Here is a 14,449-nt window from a genome sequence, read left to right as displayed (position 1 = left end):
CAGAAATGAAATGGGTGCTAGCAAGGTTTTCCTCGGAGTGTGTATGTTTGAGAGAGAGAGAGTGTGTGTGAGAGATGGAGTGTCTGTGTGTGTGAGACAGAGAGATAGAGTGTGATAGACAGAGAGTGTATGTGAGAGACACTGTGTGTGCCCCCCCTCTCGCAGGTCCCCCACACCCCCTCTTGCAGGTCCCCTCCCCACCCCCACCTCTCTGGTCTCAGGACCCTCTCCCCACCTCCCTCTCCCCTGCCCCCCTTTCCAGCCATCCATGTCCAGCTACCCTCCCCTCCCCCTGGCCCCCCTGCAGCCACCCATGTCCAGCAACCCTCCCCTCCCCTCCATCCAGCCACCCATGTCCAGCGACCCCTCCCCCACCGCGCATCAAACCCCCTTGCCACCCGTAGCTGCCACTGGTAACGCTGTCCGGCCGCTGCTGCTTCTCTTGTTGAGCTGCAGCGGCCGCTACAAAAAGAAAAGAAACCATAAATGTTTTTAAACATCAAGCGTGGCACCGCAGACAGCCATCAGGCATTGGCTGTCGGCTCTGCAACCGCTCCTCCTCTCGCATCCACGTCACTGCCCCTGGAGTAAGACCCCGGAGGAGCGTAGCGACATGAGAGGCGAGAATGCCTGATGGCTGTCTGCGGTGCCGTGCCGGGGGGGGGGGGGGGGGGGGTGATGTGCCGGGGGGGGGGGGGGGCTTGGGTGATGCGCCGAGGGGGTGTTTGAGCGGCGCACTCACAGCTGATTCCCAGGCGGGGGAGGAGTAGGGAAACACGCAGAGCAAGTTCCTCCGCGTGTTTCCCTACTCCTCCCCCTGTCTGGGAATCAGCTGTGAGTGACGTCAGCCTGGCTACGGAGCCTAGCTCAGCAACTCCAGGAGCCACGGACACAGGCAGCTCCTTTAGAATGCTGGAGGTGAGAATTATTATATAGGATTGTATCACTGTTTGCTGAAGTATGCAATCTTTCCACACGATGACTGGAAAAAACAGGTCCCCCAACATTTTTCTAAAAAACTAAAAAATAAATGTATTATTAAAATATTACTATTATTGACAGGTGTTACTGCAAGATGCTGTACAAAACTGGATGAAACATGTTTTCAAAATGATGTTGTTCAGGAACGGACCATTAAGATCCATTTTGGCAAAATGGGGCTTAGCAAAGAAGAAAGTTGCGATTAATTTTTTCAACAAAATAAGGCATACAGTGTAAAGTGTTTGCTAAGGGAGTTTCCTAATACAGGTTGGACTAATGTATATTCAAAGGCCATACTAAATGTTTAAACAATTGCAGAAGTATTTTGCAACTATGTAAGGGGACCTCCTTTTTTCCCCCCAGACACCATGTATAAAAAGCAGCAACAAGTCCTGTCATAGCAACTCAGCTACTGGTCAAAACTTAAATTCTCCTATGTCAACCACAACATTCCAATAAAATGTAGATGTTCAGAACTGGAAGCACTGAATATTTTGATACAGTGGTGCCTGGCACCTCTATTCAGACAGGGGAGATACTGAGCCCATTATTCAGACAGCCACTATATAAAGTTAGGACAGTTATCTGGTTAGTGGGTAACACTACCCATAGTGACAGACAAGAAGATGGAAGTATAACCTCTGCAGAAGCAGCAAGCCAAACAATAATAGCAGAAGAAGCCCAAGAAAGGATGAACAAGTCAATGGTGCATAAAACAGTTAATTGAAGAGAGACCCAATAAACTATTTTATGCACTACTGACTTGTCCTCTTTCCTTGGGCCACTTCTGTTATTATCGTTTGACTATCCAGATAGCACCACTGAATGTCTTTACTGGCTGCCTCTGCATATCTGGATAGTGCTGCTGAATATCCCATTCAGCAGAACTTCTGGATAACTAGTGTTGCTATTCAGATAACTGTCGCCGAATACTGATCCATTAATTGCTTCCTTGTTTGCCTTAAACAGGTAAAAATCAGTTAAGTGAAAACATAGGGACGTACAATTCTGCAAGGAGAGAATATTCCAAGTAGAAAGGCCCATAAGATGCGTGGGTTCCATTTGTAGACTGCACGGAAGGCACGGGAGACACAGGCTTTGTTATTGGCACAACATTTTTTGGGATAGAAGGAAGTTGTTTCTTGGCAGATGCTGTACGTGGAGGACTTGCTTTCACTTCACCTGTCACATTCTTATCTTCACTCTCAGACCTCTAGCAAGAATATTAAAAAACGAAGTTCATTAATTCCATAATAGGCTGAAAAAGAAACCTATTCATATTACCAGTGACCTACTGCTTCAAGGACTCCTGCTACATTCTAAGCATATTAATCTTCCTAACAGAGGCCTTCAGTACTTCAGGATACATCAGAAAAGTAATCAAGGTCAGTCAGTGCTCTTTCCAGACTGCTTTACATATGAGACAACTTAACTACACCATGCCTGCGTGGACAAAGCCATATAAGACCCAAATAGTCAAACAAACAGAGTTATATGTTCATCAACTACTGGTGAATGTATAACTCTGCTATTCATGGATTTTCAGCCAATATTCAGATATCATTGGGCCAAAAATCCCTCCGTTACTATTCCAATAAAACTGAGCCAAAGAGGCAGAGGGAGGGCACAATCAAAAAATTATCTAAATAGTGGTGATATTCAGCCTCTATCCAAAAAAGCTATGCGGCTGATAGTCCAAGCAATTTAAGCTGGAAGGAGCCTCTTCCATGCACTTAAATCGCTTACCACCACCTAACCCCCGATATTCAGTGGCACCAAAGTGGGTAGTGCCGCTAATATCACCTCTGACCGGCCCTAGAAAAAGTGGTCAGGTCAGGGACAGTATAAGGGGCAGCATTAAGGAGGCACTACGGGTTATGTGGGTGCCGGGCAATATTGAGTGCCGGTGCTCGCATGGCTATTGGCCAGAAGCCACATATAACTGTTTGCCCTTTAAAGCCCTCCCCGCCCTCCAAAACAGCCCCCAACTACCCCCTTCCCACAGGAATCAAAGGCCCTCCTCTCCCCATCCAGTCTACCTGATGTCCACGGGGGTTGTTGGGGGCAGAAGTGAAGGCCTCTCGTAGCTTCCTATAGAAAATGACTGTCTCTCGAGAGCAGGTGTAAATTTACACATGTAAATGGAAACTGCATCCAAACTCCACCCCTAAGAACGTCTACTGTGCAAGTATACACCAGTGTGCACCATGCTTACTTTCAGGAGTGACTTAATTTTATAAGAGCCCATTTATATAAGTAAACCAATGTTTTACACTTTCTCCATGACCACCTGCATTGTATGAGAGTTGCAGTACAAGGTTGCTTGAAGGAGGAAGGGTATCACCATTAATCCTGTTCACCCCATAGATCCTGCCTATGATGTTAGTGTCAGATGGACTCAGCAAACACAAGTGCTTAAAAAAAAAAAAGTGTACTTAATATGACAGTGCTTCTCAAGCACCCTCTGGAGGCATACCTACCAGCTGGGTTATCAGTGTTACCATAATGCATATGTATGAGCAATCAGCACATACTGGAGACCCAGTGTATGAAAATCTCTTGTATATTCATTGTGATAACCCTGAAAACCAAACAATCTCCAGGAGAGGCTGAGAAGTACTGGAATATGACCCCACCTTTTTAACATGGACTCAACTATCAGTCTCAAACAGTTAACATCAGGGTAAAAAGACTGAAGTCTACCTTGCGGCCAGAACTTGTAGACATGCTCCAGAAAGAGTTCATAACCTGCACTCCAAACGAAGGATGGCAATCTCTCCCAGCTCTTGGGACTGACCAGTTTCACTAACATTATAAAAGAAAATTAAGGTTAATTTCAGAATGTATAATCTTGCACATGGTATATTTCTCCCCCCAGCCTTCAAGTTCAAAGGTGCTTGCACAGTTAGGTTTTGGGATATGCACGACGATATGATCAAGTCACTCCTTTGCTCATAAATCTTCATTGGTTACCTATCCATTAAAGGATAAAGTTTAAATTCTCTGTATAGCATACAGAGCATTTTATGGATCGTTTAATGATTCCTTATACCTCAACTAGATGCCTTAGGTCTTTACAGGATCACAAGATGAATATGCCACATTTCTCTAGGCACACTGTGGAGCTACAAGAGAAAAAATATTCTTTTGAGTTGCACCCATACTCTGGAATAGGCTACCTAAGGAAATTAGATCTGTAGAAAATTATAAGGTTTTCAAGACTCAGATGGAGGAGTGTGGTAGCCAAACAATCTCCAGGAGAGGCTGAGAAGAACTGGAATATGACCCCACCTTTTTAACATGGACTCAACTATCAGTCTCAAACAGTTAACATCAGGGTAAAAAGACTGAAGTCTACCAAAGGGCTCTCATTCTGCCCATCGAATAACCTAGATGAAATCCAGCTATATTCAGACCTAGAAGAATTCTTCAGAAAAATGCGTCTTAAAGCACATTTCCACAATAGAGAGACATCAAATGATCCGAAATACAGTCTTAAACAGAAGAACACTTATTTCACCCCACAGGAGGGACAAAACTACAAACTGGATAATTACATAGAAAGTTTCAGGCATAGGGTTAAATCACAACTCTCCAACAAACAAAAAAGAATTCTGTACAATCTTACCCCACCAGAAAGAGCGGCCATAAGAACCCTACAAACTAACGAACGCATTATCATCAAACCCGCAGACAAAGGAGGCGCAGTGGTAATTATGGACATACAAAAATACATTGAAGAGGGGCACAGACAGCTCTCAGACAATAAATACTACAGGAAACTAACTGAGGACCCCACACAGGATTACACAAAACAGCTGAAAGACCTTATCAAAACATTTCCTACACAAGCGCAACCTCACCTGAAGAAACTCATACCAAATCAACCTTCCGTGGGCACATTTTACATGCTACCCAAGATCCACAAACTGGGAAACCCTGGCAGACCAATCATATCAGGTATTGGCACACTCACGGAAGAAATATCTGGATTCATAGAGGGAATTCTGAAACCTCTCGTACACAAAACTAACAGCTTCATACAAGACACCACAGACTTTCTGAATAAATTGAAAAATATCAAGCAACTACCACCTAACACCCTTCTGGTCACGATGGATGTAGAATCACTATACAGCAACATTCCACATGCGGATGGCATAGCTGCATGTGGAAGACTCCTAAAAAAATCCACACTGGACCATCAATACTCACCAGAAACTATTACAAAATTAATCAAATTCATCTTAACTTACAACTACTTCCACTTTAACAATGATATCTATCTGCAAATAATGGGCACTGCGATGGGCACCAGGACAGCACCCCAATGCGCCAACCTTTTTATGGCTGAGCTGGAAGAGACATTTCTGAATACACACCAGACCAAACCTCTAAAATACTACCGGTACATCGATGACATTTTTATGATTTGGACGGAGGGTGAAGAAACTCTGAAACAAATTTTATTCTGCATTCAATACATACCATCCTACAATCAGATTCAAAATTGACTACTCCCCAGAAAAAGTCAATTTTTTGGACACCACGGTCTCAATCAGTGATGGCTGTATACAAACATCCATATACAAGAAACCCACAGACAGATGCAGCTACCTCCATAACTCCAGCTTCCATCCTTCACATACAAAAAGATCCATCATTTACAGCCAAGCCACAAGATACCACCGTATCTGCTCTGACCCAGGGGACAGAGACAGACACCTTAAAAGCCTGACTGAATCCTTCAAACAGAAGGGCTACAACCCCAAAATAATCTCCAAGAATATTGCCTCCTCCCTCAAAACACCCAGGGAGAATCTGCTACAGTACAAAAAGAAAAAATCCACAGACAGAATCCCTCTTGTAGTGACATACAATCCAGAGCTGGAAAAACTGAGGAAAATCATAAGAGATCTACAACCTATACTCCAGGAGGATGAATTACTGAAAGAGATATTCCCATCCCCACCAGTACTGGCCTTCCGACAACCACCCAATTTAAAACACAAGCTAATCAGAAGCAAACTTCCATCACAGACTGAAAAGGAACAGAAGGGCACACTTCCCTGTAATTTATCCAGTTGCAAACTATGCCAAAATATTTCACAGGACCCCAAAGTCATCCACAAAGGAAAGATATTCAACATAAAGGGATCTTTCACTTGCTCATCTTCCAATGTGGTATATATCATTCAGTGTAAAAAATGTAACGAAGGATGCTATATTGGAGAAACAGGCCAGATGCTTAAGACAAGATTCAATTTACATAGACATCACATGAACAATACAGCCAGTAGGGCCCCCACCCCGGTGGGACAGCACTTCACAGAACCAGGACACTGTATCAGTGATTTCACAGTGAGAATACTGAAAGGTAACTTTAAAACCATACAAGAACGTAAAACCTTTGAAGTCAGAATGATTGAATATTTTAACACCCAACAGAAAGGACTTAACAAGGACCTGGGGTTCCTAGCCCATTATAAACCATAAAACTGTATGTCTCTGTTGATCACCCTCCCCTCACCTACCCACACCCATCCTGTTAGAATATCAATGATATGCTTTGATGTCCCCATGCATACCTCCGACCCAACCCCATCCTCCCACCCTGTCAGACTGTCATAGTAATGCTTGAATGTTTTCACTTATATACACTGTCAGCTAGCACATTTGCTTATTTCCGATCTGACGAAGAACGGCAACCTTCGAAAGCTAATCAAGAAATGTATTAAGTCATGTCTAATAAAAAAGGTATCATTTTATTTTATTTTCCATGTTTTATTTTGTTTGATTTCTATTGATAACCAAGACTCAGATGAAAACTCTATTTCTTTTTAAAACAAGATTTTGGTATAATAGATTAGCGCAAAGTGTAGATGGGGCTTGAAGAAGTCTTGAGAGCTGTTTTCATGTGTTATCTTGGGACTATGTCTGCTGGCTTTATTGTACTGGGATGAAAAGACAGACTATTCACAGTGACATCAGGCCTGTTAATTTTTTCTAGTTCCTTTCCTCTTTTGTGGGTTTTTATATTGTAAACTACTTTGTTACATTTGTACCCCACGTTTTCCCACCTATTTGCAGGCTCAATGTGGCTTACATAGTACCGTAATGGCGTTCGCCAAGTCAGTTGATAATACAAGGTTATATTGTGGTCTGATGAGGTAGGTGTGTGTCAGGCACCATAAGGGTCGATGGGAATGTAAAATTGTTTACTGTCCCATACGATCATTGGTTATGCTGTGTTGCTGGGTATGGTGATTTACGGTGGATCGGTGGGGTAAGCCTTTTTGAAGAGGTTGGTTTTTAGTGATTTCCTGAAGTTTAGACGGTCATGGATTGTTTTCACAGCTTTTGGGAGTCCAAAGGGAAGCGGTATTTAAAAAACTTAATATAAACAAACAACAAACATTGTAAAAATTCAGAGGCATAAATAAAGTAGTGTGGTTGCCATGTTTGTCCATTTGAAAGTATAGCAATAAAGGTGATACCTTTTTATTTGGAAACTAAAATACTATTCTTAAAATTAGGACAGAATGAGCAAAAGAGGACAGTAATGACATTTGGGCTTACCTGCTAATTTCCTTTCCTTAAGTGCCACTAGACAAGTCCAGATAAGTGGGTTGTGCTTCCTAGCAAGCAGATAGAAGGCAGAGAACACTTTCAGTGACATCACCACAAGGATTGGTGCAGTCCTGGAAATTCCCAATAGGGTTTTACCAAAGCTAAAAACTGAACTTCTAACCACAGTTCAAATACTCATAAAACAAAATAAAATGAAGCCCCTATGCTTTAGGATCTGGTCTCAAACCTCTATCCTGAAGCCAAGGAGTGAAGGACAAACCCTGTTAATCTTCAGGATTTCAGGACAGATGCTGGATTGGTCTAGCAAGACACAAGGTAAACTTAAATTTTTAACTTTCCTTACCCAGTTAGACCAATCTAAAAATAGCGGGATGTTCCTAACTTTACTGTTCCATGGGAGAAGACAAGGGTCCCCTCTAGGATAGCCCTTCCAAAGGCGTAATCCTCCTTAGCATAAGCATCCAATCTGTAGTGCTTGAAAAATTAACAAGCGACAACCGCATCACCACCCTGCAACTACCCTTTGAGACAACAGCCCTTGCTTCAGCCCGGAAGTTCACCTGCACCCTTGTGAAATGCGCTTGCAATTTGGCAGAGCTTTCTTATGGCTTAGACGGTAGACCAACTCAATTGCCTCCAGGATCCAAGAAGCTGATAAAGCCTCAGATACTGCTTCACATTTATGCAGGCTGCTGTATAACGACAAACAAGTGATCCAATTTGTGAGTCTGTCAATTTCAAATAGTGAAGTAAGACTCTTCAATCAAAGGAATCAAGAATCATGCAGCTGTTCAAGTCCCTCTTAAATGGCTGCTGGAAGGGCGAGATTACCTTGGGTAAAAAGGAAGGCACTGCACAAAGACACCAAGCTTCCAAAAAAACTAGGTAAGGGCCCTTGCAGGAAAGGGCCTGCAATTCTCATATGCACTTGGCTGAGGAAATTGCCACTAAAAATACTGCTTTCATTGAAAGATCATTAAACATGGCATTATTCAGAGGTTCAAAAGGTAAGTCCAAAGCCTTCAAGACCCAGGGTAGGTCTCAGTGATGAACTCCTGTTTGGAGTGGCAGGCATTATTTGACATCCTTAAAAAAAAAAAAAAAACACATGAGGTCTTGCTGCAGTGCCAGTGAACCAATATCTACCTGGTCCAGAAAGTAGGCCAGTACCACCACTTGCAACTTAAGAGAATTAAGTCGAAAAAGCTTAACCAAAACCCTCCTGCAGGAAGTCCAGAATTGTAGAAATATCCACTCCCTGCACCAAAGAGCCCTGGTTTGTATTAAGCCCTGCATGCCTTCAGAAGGGTGGCTACCACAACTAAGGAGTAACTCTTGTATGTCAATCTACATAAACAGCCAGGTTGTATGACAAAAGGGGTCCAGATTCTCCATGAGAACAGGTTCTTGTCTTAAACCAAGACCCACAGGAAATCAAAGTGGTTCCTCCATCAACAGCTTTATCAGTTTAGCATCCCGCAGCTACCGAGACCAGTCTGGAGCCACCAGGATTACCAGAAAAGGATGCCTGTTAGTTCTGTGCATTACCTGGCTAAGAAGCAACCACGATAGAAATATGTAGGTGACTCTGTCAAGGCCACAGCTACAACAGAACACCAAGTCTTGTACACTGACTTTTCTCCTTTGATTGAAGAGCCAGTCAACCTTGGCATTCCTGAGTGACACCATCAAGTTATATCAGACTCCAGCACTCCAACAACATCTGGAATTCTTGGGTCCCCAGCTCCCACTCACCTAGATACAGGGCATTCTAGATGAGGAAATCCACCTGAAATTTTCTCCACTCCAGGAATGTGAACCACTAGAGCTAGGAGACCTCCAATGCCACTACAAAGAATGCATGTGTGGTGGAAGTCTCCTAGCTCTAGTGGCCCACATTCCTGGAGTGGAGAAAATTTCAGGTGGGTTTCTTCATCTGGAATGCCCTGTATCTAGGTGAGTGGGAGCTGGCACAGGCCAATGCTGTTGTCTGTAGACCCATCCCCAAGAGGATGGAGGAACGCACAGGAGTCCAATATTGACCAGGACACACAACAATCCTGCTGTACCAATCTACACTACAATCATCTGCTGGAAGCATAAAATTCTGGCAAGCTCCAGGGCCACACCAATTCTTATACTAGTGATGGATGTCGCTGAAATCCATCTGCCTCCAGCAGATGGTTAATGAGTATAAAGCAAATCATAAAAGCATTCCAATGATAGCACAAAGGAGAAAAGGTAGAGGGAAGGGTGATCAGAAAGTGACAAAGTAGTACAATTTATATAGCTTTTTGTTTGAAAAGTTCAGTCAAGACTATGAGGTATTTATCACCGTATATCGAGTCTAAGCATATACAGTGGTATTGTGTGGCTTGTCTGTAAATAAAGGACTCTTGTGTTCCATTCCATTAAACTTTGAGTTACTTTATACCAAACATAAATAAGAGACCAAGAATGTCTCTAAGTCTTTCCAACTTCCATCGAGTTGAAATTGGAGGGAGGGGGCCCCCAAACACAAAAAACCCACACCCCTGCGATTTATTTTTAATAATCAGCACATTACATATAGAGAGGGTAAAACAGCATACAACCAAAGTATACAGACAAAGTAACAGTGGACCTTCAAGACTAGGACAACAGGAGAACTTTGTCCTAGTCTTGAAGGCCCAGTGTTACTCTGTTTGTCTGTAATAATCAGCACATTCAATATACAGTAAAGTCTCAATTATCCAACCTAAATGGGACCGACCCATTGTCAGATAAGTGAAAAGTCAGGTAATATGGAAAACAATGCAGAAAGAAAAGGCAGTAAAAGCAGGGTCCCGGCTCATAATGGCGCTGTTTTGTGGTAAAAGTAGATCTCGGGTTCAGAAAACAGAAAGAAGCTGCACGACTTCACCGGGGGTCTGTCGGATATGCCGGATGGGCAAAGGCTGGATAACTGAGACTGTACTGTACTGCTTAACATAGAAAACCTCAAAATGGTTTACTGGCAATACGTAATGCACTCAAAACCCAATCAAAAAAATCTTTAATTTAAAAACAAAAAAAAAAACAAAAAAAAACCTTCAACAGTCTTAACTGTTTATGAAATAAAATGTTTTTATCCTGACAAAAAAATAAATAGAAAACTCATTCTACAGTAACAGGGTTACACAACTAACTAATCTAGCAAATCCTGTTGCAAGGAACACAAAGCCACATCCATACATACAACTGGAAACCAAATTTCACAATTAGATTGGTGCCATTTGCTTAAAACTTTTAAAGGCCAGCATTATCTTGAACTTAACCCTTCACACTATTGACAACCAGTGCAACCTATGAGGAAGTAAAGCAACTTAGGCTTTGCTCCCATTAGAATTTTAGAAGCTGAATTTTTCAACAGCTGTAATGTATACACTGAGTAATGGAAGACTTGACAATAAAGAGTTACAATAAATCACATCTGTTTAACACAAATGCATATAGAACCATCTCCATACCCGTTGGCTCTAAATAAGGCCATATTTGCCTAATCCTACCTACAATTAAAGGGAGGGGGGGGGGGGGGAAGAGAGAGAGAAGCAAGCATTATTAACTAGTTGCCATAGCGTACAACCCTTTTCCCATAGTTTTAAACTGAAACCTTTTCTACAGGTAGAACCTAAACAGCCAAAACCTCTTGCTCTAAAAGGCAGTTATTTTCTGTTCTTTGGCTACTGGAAAGGTAGCACATCCAGCACTCTAAATTAGGTGTTAACTAAGGTATGGGGAAGTAGAATATTTGCATATGTTGCTGAGTTAGCGTCAAAGAGCCTGTTTTAAAAAGGCCCCTTAGATTCAAAACTATATGAAGAGGAAAGGTCACACTGAACTTTCTTTCTGAGAAATTCTGAGAGAAGAGGACATTTCTCTGGTAAGTGAACACTATTTTGCTTTGGGAACTTAAAGATTGGGGTTTAAAGGAGAAATTGTAGGTTAGTGATAGGCAAAATAAAAATATAAAAAAGCAAATGTTATCAACTAATCTCCATAGTCTTTTTCCTTAGTTTTACTTGAACCTTGTACCACAGCATTAACAGATAGACTCTAGCAGGCACTACAGGATCTAGTTTAGAGGGACTTCGAAAAAAAGATAGCATTGGAGGCCAAAACACATAGTAAAATTTTTTTTTAGGTATATTAAAAAACAGGAAGCCGGCAAAAGAATCCTCTCATCCCAATACAGCGCGGACAACTCCACAACCACCAACACCCCAGACTTCACCCTTCCTATCTCAGAGAACCTGAAAATCCTTGGCATTACAATAGACTAACTTAACAGTGGAGAGCCAAGTGGCATCCACTACAAAGAAAATGTTCCACTCAATGTGGAAACTCAAAACGCTTGAAACAATTCTTCACGAGGAAAACATTTCGCAACCTGGTACAATCAATGGTACTAAGCCATGTAGACTACTGCAATGGAATTTATGCGGGATGCAAAGAACAGACCTTAAAGAAACTTCAGACCGCTCAAAACATAGCAGCTAGACCTATATTTGGAAAAACGCAATTTGAAAGCGCAAAACCCCTCCGCGAAAAACTACACTGGTTCCCAATCAAAGAATACATTGCCTTCACAATCTGCACCCTGGTTCACAAAATTATCTATGGTGAAGCCCCGGGTTACAAGACAGGCTTGATCGAGTTACCAACTAGAAACACATCAGAATCTACACGAACATATCTAAATCTGCACTACCCAAGCTGCAAAGGCCTCAAATACAAATCAACTTACGCATCCAGCTTTTCCTACTTAAGCACACAACTGTGGAACACATTACCAAAAGCCTTGAAAATGACGCACGACCACCTAAACTTCCAGAAATCACTAAAAACTAACCTGTTTAAAAAGGCATACCCTACCGATCCAACTTAAATGCCTGATCTCTGCGACACAACAAAACTAAAGTATGTAATGGACATAACTCTTCCGTTGTACAATTCCCTAACTGTGGCTGTGCCACACGAACTTTATCTTACCACAACATCACTTTGTATTTGTTCTCACCGGAGTCAGCAAACGCCTCTCCGGTACTATGTAAGCCACATTGAGCCTGCAAATAGGTGGGAAAATGTGGGATACAAATGTAACAAATAAATAAAATAAATATCATCCTCAAAATCTCTCTCGTGTTTAGGGTTTAAAAAAAAAATCCCAAAGAAAACAAAAAAACTCCCCCACCCTAACAAAACACCATATCTAATGCTCAGATACGTCACTAAATCTTCAGAAGAAAATTTCAAAGAAAAAGACCACCAAAGGCCTGAACATCTTGACTCGCCTGAAGAAACTAAGTCTATTTTGTGTCTACATATAGACCCATCAGGAAATGCCGAAACTTGCTGACCCAAAAATATTACCAACTTTAAAACTGTAAAAAAACAACAAAAAGTCTCAGATTAAAAAAAAAAAAAAAAAAAGACTCTAGAGTGTGGCACAAGGCCTTTCTTCAGATGTTTCCAAAAGCATGGTCAAACCACAGAGATAGAAATCTATACCACTGCTCCTTCCACTCACTTCTTAAAATGGAGATAATACACTTTCTGCAGGGGGTGAGGGGGACCCACACCACCACCTATTTTAGTGATTTCATCCAAAAACCTTGATTAGTTTCCTCAGTGAAACTGCAGACATTTGTGAAAAATTCAGGGCTCTTACATTTAAGCATCACCATCCATTGCCCAGTGCCACTCATTTAAAATGCAGCAGTGTTCTATACTACATCAAGACAGATCTAGAAGCTTGAATGACAGCAAACTGGGTCACCAATAGCCTAATTTTTATTCCCTGCTCTGCAGAAGCTCTCTCCTTACATGACCTTTAATATTTTCCAGTTTGGCTTCCATCCTGGTGACCTTAGTATTTGTTTTCTCCAATCTTACTAATGCTGTACAAATGCTTTCTAGCAAGATGATAGCTGTACTCTGAACTGGAAAGTGAATGCGGGGCTCTTATCCAGCATGAACCAATGCTAGTATATTCTTCCTGAAGCATTAAATCTCCTCGCACACGCAGGGCATGCCAACAACTGACTCATCCACAGTACTGAGTAATGCTTATTTTTGTTTTATGGCTAATATCAGGCAGTGTGGTTATAAAACTTATACATATACAAATAATATACAATTCATTACCACTTGTAAATACACTTTGGAGGTTCTTGAAGAAAGCACCAATAAATGCATATATAACTTAAAAATTGGCTTGATATACGTAGACAAACATTGCAAAAAATAGAGATATTTTACTGGATGCTAATTCACTATGGAAACTCAAGTGACAATGGTCATCCATAAATGATTGGAAGAAGATGCAGCTGATTCACTAATTGCATTCATCTTTGAGCAAAGGACTAGGACTGTAAAGCAGACAATGGTCTCAAGTACTTTTGATTAAGTGATGCAATTTATACTAGGCTCCCTAAAAAGATAAATATACTAAAAGTCCAAAATGCAGCAGCCAAGGTGTTAACTAGAAATTCAAAGCATTATCAAGTTACCTCCGTCTTGCATTCACAAAGAACAACAGATGAAGTTCAAAAACATCTGTTTAGCATTTAAAAGTTTGGACCATCTAATCTGAGAGGAAAACCGATTATACACCAGCCATCAGACCCAGGATTACATCAAGCTGTTTTTTTTTTTGTTTTTTTTTTAACTATACTAGGACCTTGGACATTTTACGTAATCAAAACACATAGCAAAGAAGCTTTTCAGGAGTTGCAAGGACACCGAATAGTCTGCTGTAGGGGCCGAAGCAAACTTATTTGGACTCTCAAGTAGCCCAATGTACATAGCTTCTAGAAGGTAAACTTTTTTTTTAACGTAATATTATTATACTGAAGTC

General features: G+C 41.5%; 1 protein-coding gene across 1 annotated transcript in view; it reads right to left on the bottom strand.

Moving 5' to 3' along the window:
* The window catches only part of AKTIP (AKT interacting protein), a 92,317-nt gene that overhangs the window by 45,080 nt on the left and 32,788 nt on the right, over positions 1 to 14,449 (bottom strand). Inside the window, 2 exon segments of the mRNA XM_030204317.1 lie at positions 1,986 to 2,194; positions 3,685 to 3,786. Of these exon segments, the coding sequence (XP_030060177.1) occupies positions 1,986 to 2,194; positions 3,685 to 3,726 (251 nt within the window). The 5' untranslated portion in view covers positions 3,727 to 3,786.

The sequence above is a fragment of the Microcaecilia unicolor genome, chromosome 5 (genome assembly GCF_901765095.1).
Source record: "Microcaecilia unicolor chromosome 5, aMicUni1.1, whole genome shotgun sequence".
In the NCBI taxonomy this organism is placed as follows: domain Eukaryota; kingdom Metazoa; phylum Chordata; class Amphibia; order Gymnophiona; family Siphonopidae; genus Microcaecilia; species Microcaecilia unicolor.
This window is presented reverse-complemented; position numbering and strand designations above follow the sequence as displayed.